Source organism: Fopius arisanus, unplaced genomic scaffold (genome assembly GCF_000806365.1).
Source record: "Fopius arisanus strain USDA-PBARC FA_bdor unplaced genomic scaffold, ASM80636v1 scaffold00024, whole genome shotgun sequence".
Lineage (NCBI taxonomy): Eukaryota > Metazoa > Arthropoda > Insecta > Hymenoptera > Braconidae > Fopius > Fopius arisanus.
Genome location: NW_011887763.1, coordinates 769,269 through 794,411, shown reverse-complemented (window position 1 = coordinate 794,411; position 25,143 = coordinate 769,269). Strand labels below are relative to the sequence as shown.

Below are 25,143 nucleotides of genomic sequence, written 5' to 3'. Positions count from 1 at the left end.
AACTCAGTCGAAATGAAAAATTTTTGTTCGCGATTTTATTGCGCCAGTAGTTCACTGTTTTTTCCTCTTTTTTCCATTACGTTTGTAAATTCAATTGAAAAGTTGATGAAAAAAAATCTGCTTTTCGCGACTGGAGATGGAAAAAATAATTGGAATTAAAACGTCGATTTGTAGTTTAAAAAAAGATGAACAAAAATTTACGGCAGGGGCTTTAAATTTTTCAGCGACCGGGAGGTTTTTACAAATGCGTAATTATCCCTATGTGGTTCTGCCATTACACAGGCAAGACCCATTGGGAGGCGGGGAGGGTTGGATGGGGGTGGTTGCCCTCTGTACCCCCCACCTTGTGCGGTTATTTTAATGAGAATCCGGCTCGTTTGAGGCGCCATCTTCCTCTCCCACTCGGCATTCACCGCCCGAACGAATCCTTTAATGAACGCCCGAGTAAATATTATTTCTGCTTATGTACTTGGGTAACTCAGTGTGTCTTTGGTCTTAATTAATAATGCCAAACAGCTTTTAAGACGGTTGTTGATAGCCAGTTTATGTAACTTGACTCGACATTTAACTGAATAACCCCGGACTATATAATTTTTGAAGTTCTATCCCATTCAAAATTAATTAACAAAACTTTGAACTCAAGATGAAATTTTCAAGTTTAATTTTCGAGGCTGGACTTTGAAAAATCTGAAAATACGACTTGAATACATTTTAAGTTAACGCGTTTGAGAATTTCAATGGCAGACTGTGAAAAATATAATTTTAAAATCACAAGACTTGTGTATAATAGATTCGCGAGTCTTGAGCCTCTGAAAGACTTGAAATGCCACGACAAAATGGCGAATAATAGTCCCTGAATCGAACTCGACCCGTCATTTACCGCTAAAACCCGATAAAATGTGATATCAAGTCTCCGTCATGTGCCGGGTGAAAATAAATTCGTTCCTCCGTTTAATCATGTGTAAGACGTGACACTTGAGATCTAACAAACGATATCACTGTCGAATAGTTGAGCGAGCCGGGTGCATATAAAAGTCCCCCAGAATCATTCCAACTGGCATTAATATTGGTCTTAGGAGTTAGGGAGAGGTTACGCACAGACTCGAATTTCCAGACTCGCTCGCATGGTTACCTTTCACAAACAGAAATTACCATTTTATTGGGTGAGTTTTAGCCCTGACGGCCCTCTTAAACCAATTCCACCCCTTCTACCATCACGCTGATTCGTTCGATCTGTCTCTCTTTTAACACTTGAGGATCCACCATCCCCTTTCTCACCCCGACGCAACGATTGGAATACGTAATGATCCCTGTGACCATTCGAAATCAATTGTTCAATCCCCACTAGCCATTGGTCCCCCCAATCTCTTATTTATCTCCATCCTAATGTTTTTTCATCTTAAATTCATTTGAATTCTATTGAAACTGCTCCTTTCGCGGACTGATTGGCTGATCAATTCAATTGTCTTCCTCCTCTTTTTTTTTCCCAGTCCCGTGGGGCTTAAGGGAATTCTCATCGTAATTAAAGTGAAAAGTGAAAAAGAGCCACCAATAATCAAATGGCTGAGACTCCACCGGGCGAAATTAATTGAGTCTTAATTAAAATCATCCTTTGATATGCTAATTCATCGACAAACACTGTCCTCTGCCTTTCTGTATATTCACTCTTTTTCTTCGGCTCTTTGATACACTCCCATCCCCCAAGTGGATTTATTGATTTTAAATTTTCGGGTGGAGAATTAGAAATTCATTGTGTGATTAAAATGATTCGAGACGGTTTATTTAAATATGTACATCAAATTTCTTCTTTTATTTCATCACGAGCAAATATATACAAATAGATGTTTGGTTGGAAATAGCGACATGGGATACAAATTGAAAGGGTTGTCCTCAATTTAGCCTCAACTCAGTGAACATAATGAAAAATAATCGTAACACTAGAATTTCAACGTTTCACATTTGTCGCCTTATAACTTATTAATACTGCATGATATTGTTATGTGAATGCACCTCAATTTGTCACACTGTTGTCAATTATTATTCAACTCTTCAATTCCCCTGAACCTCTCGGTCTTCCACTCCCTTCGCTCAAACGTCAATGTAATCTACATATAAATTTATATATTTATAATATGTATATATTTATAATATTTAGACCCTCTAATAGTAGCGATTCGATTTTTTATCAGTTTCATCATCGTGAAATAATCAACACACTCAACAAATCTATAATCTCATCGCGGATGTCTACATTCTCCATTGTCTTTCATGAGAATCAAATCAAATACACTCAAAAAAATATGATAGTCCGAGATTTCACAAGTCTTCACTCAAGACAATTCACTTAGATTTTTTTTCGAGTTCCTTTGGATATTTTTTCCGCAGAGATTTTTGAATTCCGAACTTCCGAAAGTTCTTTCATTGGAAAAATATTTATTCATTAATTGTCAGTTTATTTAGTGCCCTCTCATGGTGGGTTTATTATTTATTACGGCTTTTTATTAAATTAAATTCAATTAAATCAAATTTTTCCACCAAAAGAATGAAGGAATTTATAAATTTATCACCCACTTTCAAGGATTTCCTGAAATAAACACAAAAAATTATAAACTCTCATTACAAGTTGCGACTCAAAATGAATCTGATTTTTTTTTTGAGTGTAGTTCATTTATTTGAGCTACTTCTTAGGTAACTCTTCTCGTTTCTCTTTATTGCACATTGCAACTCTCGACTGGAGAAACGTCTCCTGAATTTTCAAGGACAGAGGTCCGAAGAGCTGTGACATGTTATCTGGATTATGAAATTGTTGTGTCCGTGTGTCCGAGATAACGGTATCCTCCGTATTTCAGACCATCTGGAGGCCCTTAGTGAGGCTCTCCACGTGCTCCTTGGCCCTCATCCTCAGGGCCTGAATGCTAGTTGTCCGTGGATCATGACCCGGTGGACTCGGTGATGGCTGCACATGGGAGATGGAAGTTATGCCGGAAAGACCGCCGTTCAACGATCCTAGGGGAAATATAAACGAACTGTGAGTGATTAGTACTGATCTACAGAAATCATCGTCAAGGGATTGATCAGGGTCTGACGCTAACGGGTGTTTTTGTACCTGGAATTCCGTTTCCGGTTGACGACACGTTCGGTGGTGATGGCAATCGTCTTGGAGAAGTTAGGTAGCTAGGGTAGCCTGTGTGAGGTGCTGCCAGAAAACCAGGAAGAGCTGTCAGGAGACCCGGTGGTGTCAACCAGGGGTCACCAGGAAGACCTAGGGTAGGGGCCCCGTGATTTCTGAAATCATCAGTTGATTCGAAGATCATACCAAGACCACACACCCCACAATTCAACAAAAATATTCGTTCATCGCCTCCCAAACAATCGACCAGCTTCCTCAAAACCTACCTAATAGCAGCGGGATGATGATGATAATCAGCAATTCCCAGTCTAGCCGCTTCCATTTTTTCCTGCCTCCGCCATTTTGCTCTTCTATTTTGAAACCACACCTGTAACAAAAGAAAACCCACAATCAATAACCACCAATTTCCTGGGTAGTCTTCCTCCAGATGCCGATATTAGCATTGAAACCGGCTGCTAAAGCCCCCATTCACTTCGAGAACCCCCAACCCAGCATTCTTCCCATTGAAATAAACACGTGCAGTCATCAAGAGTCATTAGTGCAACCGAAACGGTAGCTCCTTCCAAGGATTCAGCGTCGAAATGCATTACCCTGACGCACGGTATCTCGTTGATCTCCTAATTGGTGTCTTAAAGTGACCACTGCTACCACCAAAGCTACATTATCGCTGAGTAATCGAGGGGTTAAAACACTTAATCATAACCTGTTCATCTTGGAAGGTTATTTCCCCTGGTTTGTCTGTTCTTGGGATTTTTTTTTCGGTTATATTGGACTGGGGAAAATCGGGGAGTCGGGGAAAACGCTGAAGGATATAACGAGACAGGAGTCCGTGGAAGTGGGTAATATAAGTAGTGAGAGGTTTTTTTTGTGTTCTGCTACTTGGAGAGAAAAGAAATAAGGGGATGTTGGGGGGTGGAGAAGAGTGAGGAGAAATGGGCGCGAGAAAAGCATACACCCTGGAGGCGAAACGTCTGGGGCGGAGCGGGTTTGGTCCACCCCTAAACTAGCTTAGTAAGAAAAGGCAAGAAGGGGGATAGACTTGCTGCACACCCTGGCTGGGCATCAAGGAGGGTAACAAGCTCGAGGGCAAAATCGAAAGTGAGGGTTCGCGGACGCCTGCCACATGGAAGGGGTACTCCTCATGTCGGCCATGTTGATTTCTTTATTGTAACATGGCCTGCTATTGGCAGGCTTCATTAACGGCTTAAAAGGGAAGCTGTTTCTCTTCCTTTTTTTCATCCTTTTTATTCTCTCCTTTCGTCATGATTCGCAATCATTCTGGATGGAGCGATGGGGAATGAGGGGTGGAGAAATTATGATGAGATTATTACGGGCTAAACTTCCTTTCTTAAACCATCAACGGATAATTCAATTTTTCTTGTCGCATTTTGTCGTCAAACTCGGAATCTTATATTTTCCCGTTGGAAAGTCATTTTAAAAGAAAATAACCCGAGCAACGGGAAAATATTATTTCGATAATAACTCCTGAGTAAATTCAATAGAGTTGTACGTCTTGGCGTTTAAAGTTGAAAAGGCGGAATCATCGTGGGGGGTGACGAGTAAAGTGTAAGTCATAAAGAAAGTGGGTGAAGAGGGGATTGGGGGGTTTGGGGGGTTGGTTTGGAAGGAAGTGAGGGAGACAAAGCCAAGCGCGTTCCTGTAGACGATATTTCCCAAGCTCATCAGGACGATATTCTATTTATGAAGAGGCAATTTTCTTTTGGCGCATCGTTGGATGAGAAAAGACAACGGGACAAGATGCCACGTTGGAATGATGGGAAAATAAGCGAATTTCACTTTGTCCTCTTGTCTCGAGGAGGGGGATGACACTGTTATCGTGAAAGGGAATGGGAACAAGGTCGAGGGAAGGAATAGTGCAGTGACGCTACCCCCAGGGGGACAGCCGTCGTCAACCACTGAGAAGAGGGTATTGGATATCTTTGGAGTATGAGCTGAGGGCAAGGAGCCAATGTCGCTGTTTTGATGTTCGCTTTATCGCGGAAATATAAAGAACTCCTGTAACACGACTTAACCATTTTAAGACGTAAATCCATTACTGCGGGTATTTACCTCCGACGGCAGTGGAGCCGGTCTCACTCCTCCGACGGATTGGAATTGCTGAGGAATAAACTCATTTAAGGTGGATTTAACTCGTCGAGGATTGACGGAAAATGAGGTGTCAATATTTCCCGTCTACCTCGAGATTTGGTAGAAAGAAAATTTGTCAAATGGTGAAGTTGTTGTGATGTTGCGAATCACTGATCACTGGAGCACTCTACGAGCTATTGTTACATTGTTATCTGACACATTGAGTTGTCCAACCGACAAAAACCCAACAGAAGGCGCAACCACTCGAGAGTGCATCCCGAATCCTCGGTATCGCGCGAAAAAATCACATTTTCCAAACTCCTTTTTTATTATTCGTCTCGTTTTTTTTTGTCTCCTCACTTCTCTCTGAAGAGGCTGTAAACACCGGTTGGTATTATCCTGTGTGTGGATTATTGTCGTGAAATGGTATTCAAGACCGATCGACACGCAGCAGTGATTAAACTCAATGCAATGCCATGGGTACGCATTAAGAGATTTTCATCTATTGTTCGGGGTGTTCTCACGTGATCATTTTGAGTTGGAATGAGAAATAAATAGTGGAGGTGAAAAGAGTTGGGAAGTGTTGATGTGTCTGAACGAATTTCATGGTTGAGTGTTAGCTTATCTGTTGGGGATACGAGTGGATGCCACCCGGTAGAAACCAACGAGATCTAAACAATTCTCTTTCAATTCATCGACCATTCCCTCTTCAACTTAATTAGAGTGAGAACAAACAATTATTGTTAATAAATATTCCAAGATTTATTCACTACAGATAAACACTTGCGTATGAGCTTGAGTGAACTTCTCCTATGGTAATTAATTTCGACTATTTTTATGAAGAATCTTAAAAAATTTTTCAATTCGTACATTTATGGATAAAGAAAATAAGATTTTCCCTCGAGCCAATCAGTGGGAATAATGGAGAGATAATTTATAATGAAGATCTTCCAAGCAACTGCCTCTGGTCAAATCTCAAAAAGACCAATCAGAGATTCGGTCCACCGAGAGATGAATTCACCGATCTCCATGAATGTACCCGGCGACCCAAGAATAATTCCCAGGAAAATGTCATTCTTCCAATGATAAAGCGAAGATACCAAATACCGTGCGGTGTTACAAGCGTCAAAGACGAGAGCAACTGTTTGCCGAAGGGTCCTGCCAGCTCTATTATTCAACATATCTTTTTATCCACAACCCCCACGTCAAACTGTCTCACCAAATTCAATCTTCCGCCGTTGGGTTCTCATTTGCCCTCCGCAAACCATCCAATATACCCTCATAAAATCAGTACCACCCAAATCAATTCCAACTGAAACAGTATATCATTCCAGGTAGAGGGGGATAAATTAATTGCAGGCATTAATAGTTCCATCAGTTGAAACTGTTTTCCCCCCGGTGATGCTACGTTAGATAAGCATTTTGATAATGATCTGGCTGATGGTATCTCACCGCATGGGGGCAACTGTTGCCTTTCAGGGTTTTCTCTGTACGTAAAATGAATTTACTGGTCTCATGGAATAAACTCGGTAATCGGATCCAGTCTACTGTTGTTTTATCTATTGAGTTGAGAATCCCTGGGTCACGAGTTCCTCCAATAAAGCCACCCCTGTCGTCGCGTGTAATCACCCTTAAACACTCCAACGCTCTGGGCCCCCACCCCATTCTTCCCACACCCCCTGTAGTCCCCCTTTTAGACCCCTCCGCCCCCTTTCCCATCTCAATACAATACTAATGTGCTACAAATAACATTCGAAACCGCGGATAAACGATTTTGCGCCTTTTATCGGGGAAAAAGAGGTGTGAACGAGCGGAAAATCAGGGCCTCCAGCGGGGGGATCGTCTTCTAGACGAGGTGTCTTCATGATCCCAATTGAACGGAACGTGAGAATTTTATCGTGACGATTTGGGAGGGGGTAAGTTGTTTTTATTTTCAGGGGAAAAATATTTTTTTGGGATTTTTCACAAATTGATTGGCATTTTTTAGTGATGAAAATTTTTTTTAATATTCACTATTATTTTACCTATTTTGATAATTAATATTTAATTTTATTAGTATTTTGATGAATCTATTTTTGAGTGACTAGGAATTATGAGTGAGGGCAATTAAAATCGCAGTGACTCGCCAAATGAAATTTATGACGTGTGGAATTTGTGGAGCTCGTGTGAGTGAGGGTTGTATGGGATAATGGGGGAAATTGAGGTCACGTTATGGTTTTTGTCGAGTAAAAACAAATTAGCCGTATGGCCCAAGTATTTTGACACCGAGTATTGTCTTAATGGGGCGATTTTTTAGATTTCAAAGAGCCCATTGTAGTCCGCTGGCTCGTAGAAATATATCGAAAGGAGACAATGGGAGAGCCACGGAATAGGGATGAGAGAATTGTTGAAAGAATTTAGAACATTTTTGTCAGATTAACAACGAAATAATTAAAACGTAAAAACAGCTACTGTAATGACGAAAAAATTGGCCCCGGGATGATCACGTCTGAAAAATTGGAGAAGGTAAATCATTTGATTTTCTGGAAGATTTTTCTTGACGAAATTTTGTCTGGGATATTTTTCCCCGAATAAATAACACGTATTTACAATTATACCATAATTAGGGAAAATAATTAGTACTTTTCACTCGATAAACAGAAAATACAAATCTGTGTGCACATCGGCGGACGTTTGGGGGGATGAAATTGGAGGATGCCAACATGAAAATAATAACTCGTAATAAATCCCAGTGGAGTCATATTAGCGTCAGGAGCATACGCGTGGCGAAGTACAAAGGGTCGACCCTCGGCAAACACAGTGACTTTTGATGATTATTAACTCGGTAAAAAGGGACAGAGAAATAGAGAGAGATAATCGCGGGCGTCACCCACATTCACAAATAACCTCCCTTCACACCGATTTGGAAATGGGTACACATAGGCCCCTGGTAGACAGTAATCTGCTTCAAACCCAGGGGCTGTATTTCTCCTTTCCCTGTAGTTGCTCTCTTTGTATGTGTGTCTCGTCGATATTTTCTCCACCCCCTGTCTACCCCTCTCACCCCCTGGTTTCCGCATGAGAACGAAATTAATAGTTGCGACCGTTTCCTGGCGTCTTCCGATTTACGGGCCATCTCTTCTGCCGATGACAGCCATGTTTTCGAATACTCACACTAATTACTGACGTGAGTTACTCCGGCTTGATCAAAAGAACTTGCGGCATAACCTCAATTTTCTGGGGGGATACCGATTCTCTCCACGTGGATTTGAACGTTAATTGACAGCATTGCTTGACAGGGAAATAACGGACAGGAATCGGAGAATTTTCTTATTTCTTTCTGAGGTTAAATACCTGTGGGAACGACTTAGTCTGAGGGTCCAGTTAATTTTGTTGTTTTTTTTTCGGGTTTTCGCGAGTATCAATGCGATTTACCGATAGTCATCGTCAGTTCAATTGTTGAATTTGTCCAAAGAACGGTTTCAAGTTGTCCAGTCATCTAATAAAATCTGTCACTGAAAGGATTCTGCAGGGACTCGAGCCTTACGGGACTGGCTATTCAAATTTCCCGCCCGAATGTCAGCATGGCGACTGCATCAACCAATCAGGAATCTCCGTTGGTTTTTTAAAATATTTCCACTCTCTAAAAGCGATGATGTAAAAAATTGTTATTACTTTTAAACCGGAACTTCCGGTAGGGTATGTCTGGCGCGTGATTTGGGCGCCAAATTCAAACGCTTAAAACTATTAACCAGCTACAATGCCGTAATAAATGACGGAAAAAATATTTCCTCCATTGTAAACCTATCATGATCGCTCGAAGGGGGGACGAGACCTCTCGTGAAAAAAAATATCTTGAAACGGATATATTTTCACAAAGTGACATTCATGGAGCGACAGACGAGATCTTGTGTCCCGAAAAAGACGGGCCCTTTTGCCTTTGTAAAAGATCCCACTGGCGGATCAGTGGCATTACCTTAGGGCCCCACTTTCGTTGGAAAGTTGCATCTACCTACTAGGTAAATTCCCCCTCGTTGCCCCCTCCCGATTTTTACCCCCGCTATTTTAGGGCAGAGTGACGGGATTCATCTTGCTTGCAGACGACTAGCGGCTAGAAATTTGATCTGAGGGTGGATGTGATGTTTCATAAGGGAATTGTTAGTTGAAAAAGGAGGGAAAAATCTGGCCGAGGTCGATGAAGGGAACTGAATACGTTTGTACCTCGCGTACCGACACAATAGTTCACGTAATTCGATTACAAGGACCGCCAGCTAATTGTTAATTGCCGGTACATGGTAATAGCACTGCCGACAAAGAATAATAAGTAGATTCTTTTTTTTTATCGCTCATTCAGGGAGAAATATTAAAACGAGGAGCTTGTTTAATATGCGCACAATCGATTTATGAATTTTTTAACAGGGGCTCTCCGGTTTTCGGAATTTCGTGGGAATAATTCAGGGCCGGAATTCACGCGAATTCTACCATTTCTTCAATTTTATTTTTTACTTTCATCGCACTCTAGAGCGCAATTTTCCGTTGGCTTTTGACTTTTATCGAGTTTATAATTCCATCAATTAATAATTGCCTCTCGAATTCTATTCGATTGGAAATTTTCAACGATCGTTTCAGTTAATGGGGAAAAAAGTATCTTTGGGTTGATGGGGGGAAAGGGTAATAGTTTTTCACCCACTTGAACCATTATTTTTTTCGTTGTTCAGGGGTGTCTGCGTCGGCGAAGGACACGTGTACCCTCTGGCCCCAAAACGGTGTTTAACAGCTAATCTCCCAAATGAAGTGTTTTTGTGTTTGAGCACAACACTCCGTCTCAATGGATCGGGCAAAACCGCCCTTAGTAAAGGGTTGCCGACATGATTGATGCGAGGAGGGAGGGGGTTAGGCTGGCAGATAGAGGCAGGAAGGGCCTCCCTTTACTCTTCTCCAGCTTCTCCTAGTTTTAGTCAAGCGAACACCGAATGAAGTACTTAATTGAGTCTTGGCGGTTTTACGGACAGCTAATTTCGGGCACTCGCCCTTTTTTCGTATAAAAAAAAAGAGTAAAAACTCTAGACCGGTTTTTACAGACTCCAGACTGTTAATTATTTATTTATTAATCTAGAAGAATTGACTGAAAAAATTGACTTAGTTGAATTAATAAAATTGAATTGAATAATAGTTCCATGATTTGAAGAATGAAAACGATATTTCACGTGGAGAAACGTATTTTATATTTTATATAATTTATATATAATATTTTATATAAATAAATAAAGCTACCAAGATTTATTGCTAATCGATAATTTGAATAATTCTACGGAGGGAAATTGAATGGAATTGAGTTAGTCGCGTCATTTCATTTTAATCACTACCTAGAGAGTTGGGAAAATGGAAGATAAATCTCGTGAGTGGTTAATACCGCGAACAATATCATAATTATCTCCAACATCATCATCACTGGACGATCCTTAACACACACGACGGCGAGATTAAAGCCATCGTCTGGGGGTATCTCATTCTCTGGGTAACAGCAGGGTGTACGAAGTTAGAGGGATAGCTGGAGGATGGGATTTATACTACACACGAGGCTTGGGTTAGTGCAACGAAAGGACCAAACACTGGCCCCGTAATGGAGTTTCCAAATATTCGGGGAGCCCTCGCTCAATTTCGAACAATTTGCATTTAGGGTGAAGCGCAATTAATAGCTGCAGGAAGGGGGTTGTGTAGTGTTGCCCTGTTCAGTGCCATTCCACGCCTATTAACACTATATTCCACAGAGTTTAGCATATCGAGGGGGCAATATTGAGTTACCAGACAGTAATTATAATACTCGTTAGATGACGCTATGAAAGTTAACGATCAAGATGCACATGTGTCGTACGCTGTTTAAGTTTATTGTTTCTTTAATTTTCACTCGTCAAGTCATCGCTTTTTTCAGATTTTTTCATTCATTCATTCAAGCAGTCAAGACATTTGTCATTTATCTTGAGAATTCTAGAGTATTGTTTTTTCATTTTTAATAATAATAATTGATTTTTCAGGATTATCCGGATAATTAAATACGAAATATAAAGGAATTTTCAATAAATAGAATAATTCCTGAAATCCTATTCGGTAAATCGATTCAATTTGTTAAATAAATAAATACGACTTGACTGTTAATTTTAAAAAATGTTTATTATGAAAAAATAAATTGAAAAATTAAGACATGATCTCCCCGGGATGGAGAATGTTCTGGGACTGGAGTGACCACTGGAGTGGACCATTTTATTTTCATTGGATGGTTCCGGGGGTTCGATTTATCACGTCCGTTCGCGATTAACTAATTTCTCATCTTTTATTGCGACAATTCCGTCTTGACGCGAATGATACGACTCGTTTCTCCCTGAGATAGACTCAGATATCTTGGCATTACATTTTTTTTCCCCACGCCATGACAAAGCAGGTGCGAGATCTCACGGTCTCACTTATTTCTCGGGGTTCCTGAGTCCTTTGCGATCTCTGTTTCACCCGATGTTTTGGATCATATTCTTCTGGCCCTAACCCCTGGCATCATCCCCTCGACACGTCACACCTCTTGGTCCCAGCCATTATCTTATTTTCCGCCTGAAAACATCGCACGCCCTCGCTTACGGCAGAAGGAAAGACACCATAACTATGGGGATATTATGACCTTTATTTTCTTGGGAATTTTTCGCCGAGGAGTTTTAGGGGCAGCATTTAAATTCACTGTGTTTACCATTTTCTAAGAATAAAACATTTTTAGAAATTTCGGATCTCTCGAGTCTGAAATAGTTTCCATTCGGGAAATATCTTCCAAATTTTTCCCAATCGGTCATATTTTCACGGTATTATCATTACGAGATTGTCGTGACGTTTCAAAATATTTCCGCTCCCCCCCTCACTCGGTAAAATTTCTCGAATAATTTGTTGTGTCCATCAGTTTCCGGAATGATTGTCAAATTTTCACGGATTAATTTGAATTTTTGATACTTTTTTAAGTTTCCAAATTCCCCCCCCCCCCCCACACCCACAAACAAAATTTGTTCAATAATGTGTAATTACAATAATGGCGGGCATTTTGGTCTTACGGATCTCACCCTTACGGTCATTCGATATATTTCGAGATATTCCGCGACATTTCGAGATGGATTTCCCCTCTCCTTTCAACATTACGAATTAACAAATTGAACACCCGACATGTGCCCCTCCCCTAAAATGATTTATTCCCATCATACGACCGACAACAAAAAGCGCCCAGTGTCGCGGTTCTCACCGATTTCTCCACGGTAAACGGATTTATGATCGCTCTTGTACTTACACTGACATCATTACAGCATCTCAGAATATCCGAGAGAGAGTGGAGCTTACGGTTTCACGGTAGAGTGATTCCCAACGAATATAATAAACTCCCAGCGACGCAAGACCAAGGGGATAATCCAACGATTTGCGTCAATTTCCGAAAGGTAATTCGGACTTCTGTCACGCGCTCCTTTCCCTCCATTTTTTTTTTCACGTTCTAGATGCGAGTGAGAGAGAAACATTACGTCACTTGTTAGACGGTTAAATTAGGGGTGGAGGGGTGGTGGGAGGGGTGAGACACTTCGGGGCGATATCACGAGTATTTAGGGAAAATTTGGGGCTCGAGTAGTCATGGATACATTCGTCTTGTGCGTGACTGATTTGACATTGTTCATTCCACCCTGTATATTGTATCAATGTAATGTTTGGAGCTCCAGTCAAACGAGAATACCCCTGGTACGTCACTCATGACACATTACGTGTACTACCGTCAAACAGTAAATAACGTTGATTAACGATCAATAATTAACTGAATTCGATTAGAAAACGTGCAGTCATATCAGTTTTTCATTCCAACGCTAATATTTTTATATCGAAGGAAAATTTCATTCATCAATTTCACGATATTCATTACACAGTAGAGGAATTGGGAAAAAAATATGGCGGGCATTTCTGCAGATTGCTGTGGGGTTTCAATAAAAATATTTATCATTTGATTGGAATTTTGCAGTTTGTTGGAGAAAATGGAGAGCTTTATTGATCCTTGATGTTCGATTTTAATTTTGGAACGGAGAAGTTCCGGGTGTCATTTGGGAATAGAATCAGCGGGGGTACGATAATGCTCGAGACGTGTCTAACGTCTCGGTGTATCACGCAAAGGCATCGAATCGTTTCTCTCGTTTTATGAAGTTGAACGAAAAATGTTTGATGTTATTTACTGAATTGTTGGCATGGAAACGTCTGTACGAATTCCAATAAGTCGCTATTCCGTTATTAATTATTTGTTGATTATTTGAATTTTGGTGGATAACGGATACGAGTCCTCGGGTCTTCCGTTTTTTATCCGGAAAATTGAGAGCTTGACCGGTGGAGAGGGAGAAATTGGGGAAAAAGAAGTGAAATTGAAGGGCATGCTGGTGATTCTGTCGGGAAATTAGCTCTGGGCTACCGCGAAAAATCAATCTTCTTTTTTATTCCACTCTCGTGCCCTCCCACCTCCCGTCAAATCTGTCATTGGCAATTTCGCGTTCGAAATAGAATCACGCTCGAAATAGTTCAATTTACGGGGCCAAGTGAAATGTCTTTTAATTTAAATGAGACTGGAGCACGCGATTTAAATGAGTTGAGAGAAAATAAATCAAAATTGATGACTACTAATAGCCCGATGTAACAGAATAATCCCATAGCTGTTAAGTTCCCCGAATTCCAGTCTAATTATGATAATAAATTAATTGACATTCAACCTCGTACTGACAAAATAATATTTTTAATTACTGGATACTTATATTTTAAAGTCCTAAACACATCTGCGCCAATCGATAAAATCACTCAATCATTAAAATTCGAAATTAATAGATAATCAGGTCCCTGAAACGACAACTAATTAGTTGATAAGAAATTTAATCACCAGAATCGAAAATATAAATAATTTAATGAATGATGAATTTATTAAATTTGATCCATCAAATTGTTGGATTTTTAATGAATGGTCGAGTAAACAGAATTGTTAATTAAAATAAAATCGTATAATTAAGTGGTTTTTTCCGAAAATGAAAATCTTTCCGGGAGGCTATTATATTATTTATTCTTATTGTCTTTTTCACCCGTTTGGTGAAAATACAGTGGATGAAGGGGATAGAAAGGTGAAAGCATGGCGACTCGGCCTCGACGCCGATCCATTATATAGAATACCTATTTCTAGGGGTTAGGGGATGCATTACCATTTCTGTCACGCGATCTCTCTATAGTGAAACGAACTTAAAAAAATGGAAATCAACCGGATTTTTTTCCACCGATCCGGAACTGAATCTGAGACTTCACGAAAAAAAAAAAATAAATACTGGAATGAATTACATATAATTTACATTAATCAAATGTATTTCGATAATTCATTCACCGATTTCTAAAGTTTATAGTTCACGAGGAAAAACTGGAGAATTCAGTCAGAATCTCCACGATTGTATTCTGATTGACAACAATTAATTCCCGGGAGGAAAAAAAAAATCAATCCCCTATAAATACAAGGGAATTTTATTGGCCGAGTGCAGGGATGAATCCGATCAGTGCCGTGGGTATTCCCCTCCCAAATGCAATTACAGAATGAGGATAAAAAAAATGTGGGCGGATGCGCGTTCCCTTGTGGTTTTCGAATGCTAGAGTCAAGTGCGCGCGCATTCGCGCACAAAACGTTTACGGTTTAAATTGGGAGGACATCACGAGTGGGTGGGAATGAGGGGTAGAATACCCCACAGCCACTGCGGATTTCAGAATAAATTAGCGTGGATCGAGTGAAGAGGAGAGGGAATGATATTCCAGGGGATTTAATGTACACGTCACCCCCTCCCCCTTCCACTCTTCACCACCCCCCTCGATTCGATAATACCGATCACTGAAATCGGGTTTTGCCATGTGAAGGTAAACAGGAGTGCCGCGAGCACGTCCGCCAGTTTATCGCTTGTACGGAGATACCTAATCATCGAATTAACTGTCGCATACGATGGATCTTGTTGCTGTTGTATAACAGTTGTTGTCCGGTTTAATGGTCGTTTATTACATCAATTCATTTGCCGAGAGCTTCATTTGCTGCGTCGACGGTGTATTTGTTTACGATTTGATATATCGAGATTATTTCGGGTAATCTGAGGCATCGATCGAGATTAATATTTATGAACAATAGAAAGGAAAAAAAAAACATTATTTATTTGGACTTGTATAATTGGTTGGTTAAAATGATTTTTTAAAAGATGGCTGAAGGAATTGCGTGAAAAAATAAAAGAGACCGACAGATCAATTGTCAATTAAAAATGACGAAATCACTCAGCTCTTTTCTCCCTCTTCTCCCTCAGATCCTCTATTTCTCTTCATCCTATTTTATTTTATCTCGAGTAATAAGCTTAAGGGATTAGGAGAGGAAAGAGTGATGCACACGCGGAGTAACGGGGGGCGGTGAATTTTTTTTAAAGCGGGTGAAGGAAGGGGGTGGAAATAAAAGTGAAAAAACTCCGTGTCACTCCACTTTGTGAAAATTGGAAAAAGTCTTGTCGTTTTACTAGAGAGGGAGGAGTGGGGGGCAATAAAAGACAGAAAAAGAGAATGAGACGACGGTGGACGACGGGAGGCACCTAAACGCAATTAAAAATTTTAATTACTATTTTACTGAGCTCTTTCGCTTGGCGCGTCTCCCACTGTGTGTCCTTGAGTCGCCTTTTCTCATTTTTCTTTTTTTATTCAGGGGTAAGTGACTCGGGTTGACCCGAATTGGGGCAATTATCCGATGGGGATTAATTTGAAAAATTAAATTACCGAGGGACATGGGTGTTGATAAAAAGTCTTGATTTTTCGGAAAATTTTTGCCGAATCATTTCGGCTAAATTTTCAAATACATCAGATATATCTCACCGCTAAAATTAATATATTTAAAATTCCCGGTAAATATATTTAAGATATAATTCCGGGAGAGAAAACTGTATCTCAGTTATAATTTTTGAATTATGTTTCTGTCCATGTGGGTTATACCCCGCGCTCTCGGAATTGAGAGACAAATTTTTGGGTGACGTAAAATAAATTTGGAATATGAACTACCAAGTGGTGCAGTGGTTATCGTTGGGTTTGTAGTTTACGGGATTAATCGATACGTCGACGCACGCGAACTGCGTGGTATTGTCGCTGTCACGCACATAATTAATTTAATTTAGTTTAATACGAGTGCTACACCAGACGATTTGCCGTTTCGATTGTAAATTCAAACGCTGGGGTTTCGGGAACTCCTAGGCCACGGCGGGATTAATTGTGGGATCGTGGTGATTATGTTTAATTATTTCATTTCATCATTAGTTCAATTACCTAAATTGCCGGGATTGTGATGAGGAGTTTATAATCATTGCGCTGATAAATGAGTGGAATATAAATTAATGAATGCATTTCCTGGTGCGTTTTTTTCTCCGGAATTATTTTAATCGATAAAAAAATTGAGATTATCAAGTTTATTATCGGAATTTCATGCAATTTCCGTGAATTCAATTATCGCACTTTAATCATTTTTATTTCATAGGCGGAAATAATGTTTTTCTTAGTTCAATTTGATTTTTTTAAACTCATAATCATTTTTGGGGTTCTTTGAGGGGGAAATGAGCCATTCAGGGATTTTACTGAATTAATGAAGATAGGTTTCATGATTTTTGCCTGAAATTTCGGGCAAATTATTTTTCAACAGCGGATAAATTTACCTGAACACGGACTTCCGGGAGATTAACCTTCACCGCGAGCTCCTCCCGGGAATAAACATCCGGATAATGTGATTTTTCAAATGCCCGTTCGAGTTCATGGAGTTGATAAGTCGTGAATGTTGTGCGGTTCCTTCTGTGTTTTTTCTTGCTTGGATTCACATCGTCGCAGTTGGCACTCAATTCCTCGTCACTACCACCACCCGTTGAATTGCAGCTGTTTTCACCTGCAATTAAATTATCGTCAATTAGAAAGCCCTGGAAAACCCCTGGGAATCCCCCAAATTTTTCCGCCAAAAGAATACTTGCGTTTTGCAAAAAAAAGTGCGCAATTAATACCCCGTAGCAAATCGACTTATTCCTTACTCGAGTTTTCGCCAAATATCTCTTGATACAGGCAAAAAACCAAAATTTTCCCCAAAACCTCTTTTACAGAGCAAAATGAGAGCTGCAAAAAAGTATCAACAAAAATTTCGGTATCTCCGACAGATTCCGAGATACTTGTCGAAAATCTATCAATTAAAGAAGTCAATTAAATAGATCGACGGTGTAATCAAGATCGATTGAATTATTCCGGTAGAATATCGAGGATTGGATAAAATCCGCAATTCTCGGGAGTTGAGATAGAGATATTGGGAAATTCTGTGGAATTTTTAGGAAGAATGAAAATTTTTTTGTCATAAATCCGAGGAGCAAAGATGCTGATTCCTGGGGCATCATCTAAACCAGTTCTCGGTCCTAATTTTTTCTCGGCTTGCATTATAAAAAAAGAAAGACGAGATTTTATCAAGTGTGTAAAGGGGTCCCAGTGAAACGTTCTAGCTACTTAAGAGATTGACACGTGGAGATAGGATAATGGACTCGGCGGCCGAAAACGTTTTTTTTTCACCTCTAATGGCTTCCCCTTCGATCTCATCGATAAATTTATCTCCGGGAAAAAGCACTTCGCGTTATTACAGTTGTCTTAATACCACCTTTGGCTCAGATTTAATCGAGTTAAACTTCGAGGCCGAACATCAAACTCACATCTCCATTCCACTCCTCATTCATCATCATTCATTAAATTGCACATTTGATTGGATAATTCACTTTTTTCGATTGCCAATATCAAAATATTTTTTATTCCTCAATCACCTCATTGCACTCCCCAGAAATGTCATCCAAAATAATCTAAAAAATGGATAAAAACAATAATTTAAAGATCCATAAATTATTTTTCATGTTGAGATGATTTTTAATGGATTTCAAAAAAAATTCAATAATCGAAGCACTCGAATTTTTTATTGTCAATCCCTCGGTGTGTGTCCGTGAATTATTATTTACTGACTGCGAAGTGTTATTTATTTTTCAATCCGTCAGAAACGATTTCGTTTATTTCACTTTCGGTTGTTCCCCGAGTGTCGATTCGTCACTGGTGGAGCCAGTGGATCGAGGCTTTAGCGAAAAAAATGAGAAGAAATAAATAAAATAAATAATAGAGGCAACTTGAAGAGGCAATGGGTGTTAAACAGAGATCTCAGCCTCGCCGCCGTCAAAAGGCCAAAGAGGATTAAGGAATTTAGTCCTTTTCTGCTGCTGACTCTGAATCCCTCGTTTAACTCCGATTTTTCGTTTTTTCGTATCGAATTTAGCGAGGCTCTCGAATAAATCGGAGAATGGCGGTCTAATTAATCAATTATAAAGTATTTAATTCATTCTAATAAGAGATTTGATCGATTAATGAACAATTGAGGATTTAAAAATAATTTTTGGAGTGGAATTAGGAATGTTTAAAAACTTTTTATTGAAAAACCTCTTAAGCTGTCATCGGGTTTTACTCGCTACCTTTCTATCCAGTATAACGTTACATTATTGTGTACCACCTATACATTGGCTTGGCTTTTGTGCATACGTCTGGTACACATTCCTCATGCGAAATTCAACTCCCATCGAATATGTGTTTGTGTATTTGCCAACGACGAAAATCAAGCTGTCGAGTACAAACAATCTCATGTCAAGATACAGCCTCTCAATTTCCCCTATGGAATAGAACATACCTCAAAGGGGTTTTCTTCATTTCATTTCGAAATTGTTTCACTTCCGTTTTTCCTATTTTCGGACTCGAACTATTCTGCCAGTGAATTTTTCATTATTTTTCAACACTCGAAATTCAAAGATATTTCAATTAATGCAGGGAATTTGATTTATTTGAAAAATGCATCTCTATATTAAATTAACAGGAATTAAATTTCATAATGCAGGAACAATGCATTAGTATATTTAATATATAATAATATATTAAATATGTCAATTTATGCTTTTTTATTCTGTAATTAACATAATTTAATTTCAATTTTAATCGAATTCCCTATTCCATGATATTCAATAATTATGAATAATGATTGAAATATTGAATAATTTCACCTAAAAATAATTCTTCTTCTCTCGTTTTTCCTTGCGTGTGATAATACCCGAACTCGCCCGTGAAAAAATCCAATAAATTCCCCAAATTAAATGAAAATACCCCCGATAATGTCCACTCTCAGGGTCTAACCCCATTACCACCCTGAGCCCCGGCTTTCCACCTCAGTAAAAATCCCACAATAACTGATACAATTAAATGAAAAATTGTGAGTCCCTGCACACGGGCTTCATTATAATAGTAATCAGCGCCTACCGTGCCTCGTTATCGCTGCCGGTTAATAATTTAATTGTTTGGTGGCGTGCTAGGGTTTATTGGGATATCTCTCGCGGCATCTGGGAGCCGCGCACGTCGACAAAGGATACCCCCACACCACCCCATCACCACCCACTCGCACCCCAGCATCACCCACCCACCAGTTTCACCCCCTCACCACCAAATTTTCTTGAAATTTTCCCGAAATTTTCCCGCTAATCGTCATCGACACGATAAGAAGAAAAATCAATTCCCCAAAATTGAGTTTGTCTTCTTTCTAACGAGTTGAAATTGATAATTACTCGTTACCCAATTGCAATTGCTCGTACCTCTGGTATTGATCAGGTGTTCGGGTATTCCGGCTAATGTGCAGTAAGACCCCGAGTGCATGTTTGATTCGTCCATAACAGGACTTTGGTACGAGCGGTAATTCGTTTAAATCGTTCCACCGATCTGGCGTTGGATTAACCGAGAGACAATCTCACGTGACGGGAAATCGTTTCACCGGTTTTCACTCTTGGGAAGGAAAATATTTGACGGCATATCGAGATATAGACAGGACTAGCTGAATTTTGGTGGTTTTATTTTTCAACAATTGAGATATTTTTTGTGATTTGAATTGAGTCGCGAGAATTACATCTGGCGGTTTAAAAAATTTAATGAGGAGACAAATTAGTCGAATCGGCGCCACACGGGTTGATAGAATGCATTTTATTCTGATTGATAAAATTTGATCGATTCTCAACATCGGTATGCGGTAGTACCACCTTCCACCGCGTTATCATGCGGGTGTTTTACGTGTGTGCGCGCACTCGTTTCCGTTGGCCCACGTGTCCTAGCAACCGAATGGGGAGAGTCGTTTTATTCCCAGGTGTTGGTTTTCATTTATTTTTTTCGCCTCGGAAGTTTAATAAATGGGAACGGAAATTATTTAGATCTGAATTCCTCAATATTTTCAATTAATCCTTCCGACAATTTTTTCCTCACAATATCCGAAAAACTGTTTTTAATAATATTTCATAATTAATTTTTACAAATAAATAATTTATCTCTCCTCATTATTTTCAATCATCAATTATCTATGAAATATCAGTTAAAATAAAAATATTAAAATCTTCATTATATTATTATTATTGTTTACTGATGTATCAAATTGCCAATGTTGTAAAAAAATTCGTTATTAATGGAAAATTCTGTGGAATAAATAATTTGAAAAAATATGAGAAAATATATCTCGGCAATCTGCAATTCCAAATAATGTGATTACATTTGCGATAAGAGTTTTAATGAGCCCAGAGGATTGAATAATAAAACCCCCTGAAGGTAAATGGATTGAAGCCCGATCCGATTAATTTACTTCGATAAGTCTGATCATCGCACGCTCAACATGCCTCAAAATGTTGCCCAGCCTTACGCCTCCGTATTTAAACTTTCTACTTTTATATAATTGTACTCAACAATTTCACTCTAATCCAATTTCACAGGGTTTTTATTTTTTACTGGCTCTGAAATTCGGTGGTAGTCTCTGGGAGAGTGTGACTTATGGCCGAAAAAACAAGGTATCCAGTATAAATGGGTATGAAATTACACGTAATTGCCTCGGTGGGGCCCGTGGCAGTGTCACGCGATCGGTATTACCCGGTATTACCCCCTAACAAAGCCTTTTACGACCGCCACCCAATGCACTTTTACCACATTTATGCTTATACGCCTTCAACCCTCTATTACTATTACTCAGTGTATTTGTATTGCTACGTCAGACCGTTACACTCGCGATATTCCGCAATACAGACATTATCCCCTCCCCCATCTCGCGTAAATTCAGTATCAATTGATTCTATCAATCGCCAAGTGAAATTATCATCTCACCGTCACCTATTCCATTTTTTACCATTTACTATTCCAGATTTACGATTACTTATTTATTTTTTAACCGAAAATGCATTCAAGAACACTTTCAAAATTTTATCGATCCAGATTGCGGGATTTTTCCATGACGATTTGTCTAGATTAAATAAACAAAATGGATATTCATTAGTATTATTCATGATTCGCGAAAATTTGAAATTTTTAATTAGTGAAAAAAGGGAATAAATGATTTAAAATTAGTAATAAATAAATTTTTAGCTTTTGCAGTTATATTTCATATTGGGATAGGAGGGAAAATGAAAGTGAAAGTTTGCGTAAAGTTTCACTGAAACTTTTCGAAATTTCTCATTATTTTCTCGCTATCTAATGAGGATTAGTTGAAGAACAAATTCCTGAATGAACAGAAGCCCATGAACATTCCCATCGGGACAACTGGCTAGGAATATCGGAGACAAATTAGTCGTGGCAAAGCGCACACCACATTCTCCTGGGAGAGATTGCGACGGCGATTATAACGATTTTCCAATTATCCGTTGACATTGCCCCACGATATCTGCTCCAGGGTTGCACAATATCCACTGTCTCCATTTTCAAATTTTCCCACACTATTTTTCATCGATCACTTCCTCCGTCACGCACTGGAAAATTTTATCGCATTCGCGATTCCCTTTATCGTAAAACGCGACCTAAAAGCGGTTACCATCCACTATAAAACCAAAAGTGAAACTTCCCATAAAATATGCAAAATTCCCCTCCATTTTCATGAGTATCCGATCTAACCCGATCAATTAAAAATCGATAAAAAAAATGAAAACCCCAATAGCCCTTCAATTATCAGAATCTAATAAAAATTCAAATAAAATTCAAATAACAATTCATCAATTTCATCAATTTTAGATTTCTTCTCGATTACACAGAATTCGCAATCACCAAAAATAATATAAATTGTTTATGCAAAATAAAAACAGCTGTACCCACAGAGTGAAACTTTTCCATTCCCCACTCAATCGATTCGATCTCTCAATTTTCAATTCGAATTTACATCTCCATTAACCGAAACGTCGATCAACGTCGAGACAAGGCCCTCTCCCGCGCCCGTAGATTATTATCTCAGTTGTACCTCCAGCCCTAATTAAATATGAATTATTTACAACCAGTTGGTAACAGCGGGGGAGAGGTGGGAGAACACCACGAATTGTTTTCAACCTCAATTTTAATGCACGTATGTGGGTAAATCTAGACACGCGGTCTAACTAATTCTGATTATCGTCGTGATTAATTGCATAGCTACCCATTTGATGGTGGTGGGAGGGGGGAGGGGGAGGCTTATTAGTCAAACTGGAGGGGTTGTACATTCACCGTCGGACGGAGGTTATGATGAGGGGAAAGAAAATAATCCCTCCAACTTGAAACAATAAAATTCAACCAAAAATTAGTCTCCTATGAATTATCAATTATATCCGCAGCGATTTTCATTATGTAATTATTATTTTAATGGGGTAGTGATTATTTTAAAACTGATATAATTGAGAATGACGAGATGTTTGTGTGAGTATTGAAGTGGAGTCGATGGAATTTCTATTTTTTTTTTTGTATTGATAAAGTATTATTATTATTGTTAATTTGTTAGTTTATTGGGTGTTCGAGGAATTGTTGATTTATTCCGGGTGGATTGGAAAGCTCTGGAAAATGTTGATAATTGAATATTCAGCTGTATTTCGTGATTAATTTTCAGGATGAGTCAATAAAATTTGGGGTTTTATGGAGAAGTAAATAAATATTAAAAATGAAAATTTAATCGGTTTCAATTTCAATTCAAATGCTGATTATTGAAAATTCGGATGAGATTGAGATTGAACTGCCAAGAAATTTGTAGCAGTGTAAATGGATTATGCATTTAAAAAAAATTAATGATCAATTATTTATGATAATTATGGGAATTACCAGTGCTCTCTTGTGTATCCTTCCCTGGAAACTGGATATCCCTGGATTCTTCCATCTCCTGATGGCTCCCCTTCTGTCCTCTCCCAAGTATCGCATCGATACTGTGTCTCGGAATGCTGTTCGAGGGTTTAGGGAGCACCAAATCCTCGGAATTGGGTGCCCTCTCAATCATCTTCTCAGACTCCATTATCAATCAGTTACCACACCACAATAAAATTAAAAAAAAAAAAAAACCACACAATACGAGATCAATCTCTCGGCTGTCGAGAAGTCATTGTCCCGGGTATTGTCTGAGTGATCAACTGATTGCCGATTTTCTCTCACTAAAACTCATCATAAAACTGCAATTCACACCGCGTGCAAAACCGAATTGCAAAAAATCGATGAAAAATTAATTGAAAAAAAAAAAAAAAAATGCCGAGCAGTTCACAATTATTTCAATCACCTCGAATTATTCCAAAAAAACAACAATTACAGACATTGCAAAATTCGAATTATTTCCTTTTATTCAATTTATTACAAGTAATAACGCCGGAATCACGCGTTTTATCGGTAAAAAAACCGAGTGACCGACGTCTTGATGGTGCGTCGTGCAAACGTGCACTAGTAGCTGAGAAGTGGTGGGTCTCGGTGAGGGGTTGAGACACGGCTCACACTTCCAACACACACTAAAAGAAACCAAGGGGGTTGGGTGGGGTTGGAGGGGGAATATGAGGGAGGAGAGAATGGGGGTTCCGTTGTGTTCCGTTCGGTTCCCCTTGGCGGTGGGAGAGAGGGGGCGGTGGGCGTGACCAGATGACAGCCAATCACTGCGACGTCCGTCGGAGCCGGCAGCGAATAACGCTCGACTTCCACGAACATGGCGAGTCAGTGGTGCTCAATCCCCGGATTATCCAGCTAAAAGAGGGGGGTGGCGATGAGGGGGTTATCAAGGCGGTTGGAGCGGTTGAGGCGGTTGGGGTGCTTTTTTTTTTCATCCCCCCGTCGGTGAATTCTACCCTCGGGATTCACGCGGCTGTTTTCGTCGCACTTCGCGGCCGGGTGGGGCTAATTCGCGGGAGGGGGGAAGGGTGGGAGGGGAGAGGGCGAGATAACACGGGGAGTGCCGAGAGTGGATATTCAGGAGCCTAAGTTTGGGCTTCCGTGATACTACCTCTGTCCTCGAATGTATTTTCCACGGTCTTCGGGGAAATAGTTAACGCGAGTTTCAGGGATAAAGGAATCTTGGGAATTGTGGGGGTGAGAGGGGGGCGCATGCGCTGGGTGGAAACCCGCGGGGATCAAAATTCAGCGGGGGTGGGTGATTCTTGCGGCGGATTCCTGGCGTACCGGGTAATTGCCAGGAATGGGTGGAATACCGGGGGCATTGTCGGATCTTGGTGGGGAGGGAAACAGGGGGGCGAATTTGGGGTGAGTTTTGAGACCACGTGGAAAAATTTTGTGAAAATTCACCCCCACGATTAGTCATTGTGGCGATTCTAAAAAACACACATTTTTCTTGCATCGTTCACTAATTTTTCTATGTAATAAATTAAAAGTAGAATAAACAAAGATAAATTCCATCCAATGTTTTCCATCTAATTTTAACCCATATCCAAATAGTTGTTAAGAACTCGCAGAAAATAACGATAAAAAGATGTTGAAAAACATTTTAAGATCTTAATCGAATTTATGTAAAAAAAATTGAATACGTGTTATATTCCTTACAATATTATATTTTGAAAATATAAAATGGATAT

General features: G+C 39.5%; 1 protein-coding gene across 1 annotated transcript; it reads right to left on the bottom strand.

Annotated features, from left to right (window-relative positions):
• Positions 1–1,822: 1,822 nt before the first annotated feature.
• On the bottom strand, positions 1,823–23,761 carry LOC105264636 (retinal homeobox protein Rx1). The gene is made up of 5 exons (XM_011301636.1): positions 23,405–23,761; positions 16,939–17,162; positions 3,397–3,497; positions 3,107–3,285; positions 1,823–3,006 (listed from the first exon to the last, which is right to left on the bottom strand). The coding sequence occupies exons 1-5, from the start codon at positions 23,589–23,591 to the stop codon at positions 2,846–2,848; spliced, it is 852 nt and encodes a 283-aa protein (XP_011299938.1). The 5' UTR covers positions 23,592–23,761; the 3' UTR covers positions 1,823–2,845.
• Positions 23,762–25,143: the final 1,382 nt, after the last annotated feature.

Coding starts and splice junctions, on each gene's coding strand:
- LOC105264636 (XM_011301636.1), bottom strand. CDS start 23,591: ATGGAGTCTGAGAAGATGATTGAGAGGGCACCCAATTCCGAGGATTTG. Junction 3,498..16,938: donor TCCCGGAAGTCCGTGTTCAG/GTAAATTTATCC, acceptor CTTTTGTTACAG/GTGTGGTTTCAAAATAGAAG. Junction 3,007..3,106: donor AACCGGAAACGGAATTCCAG/GTACAAAAACAC, acceptor TATTTCCCCTAG/GATCGTTGAACGGCGGTCTT.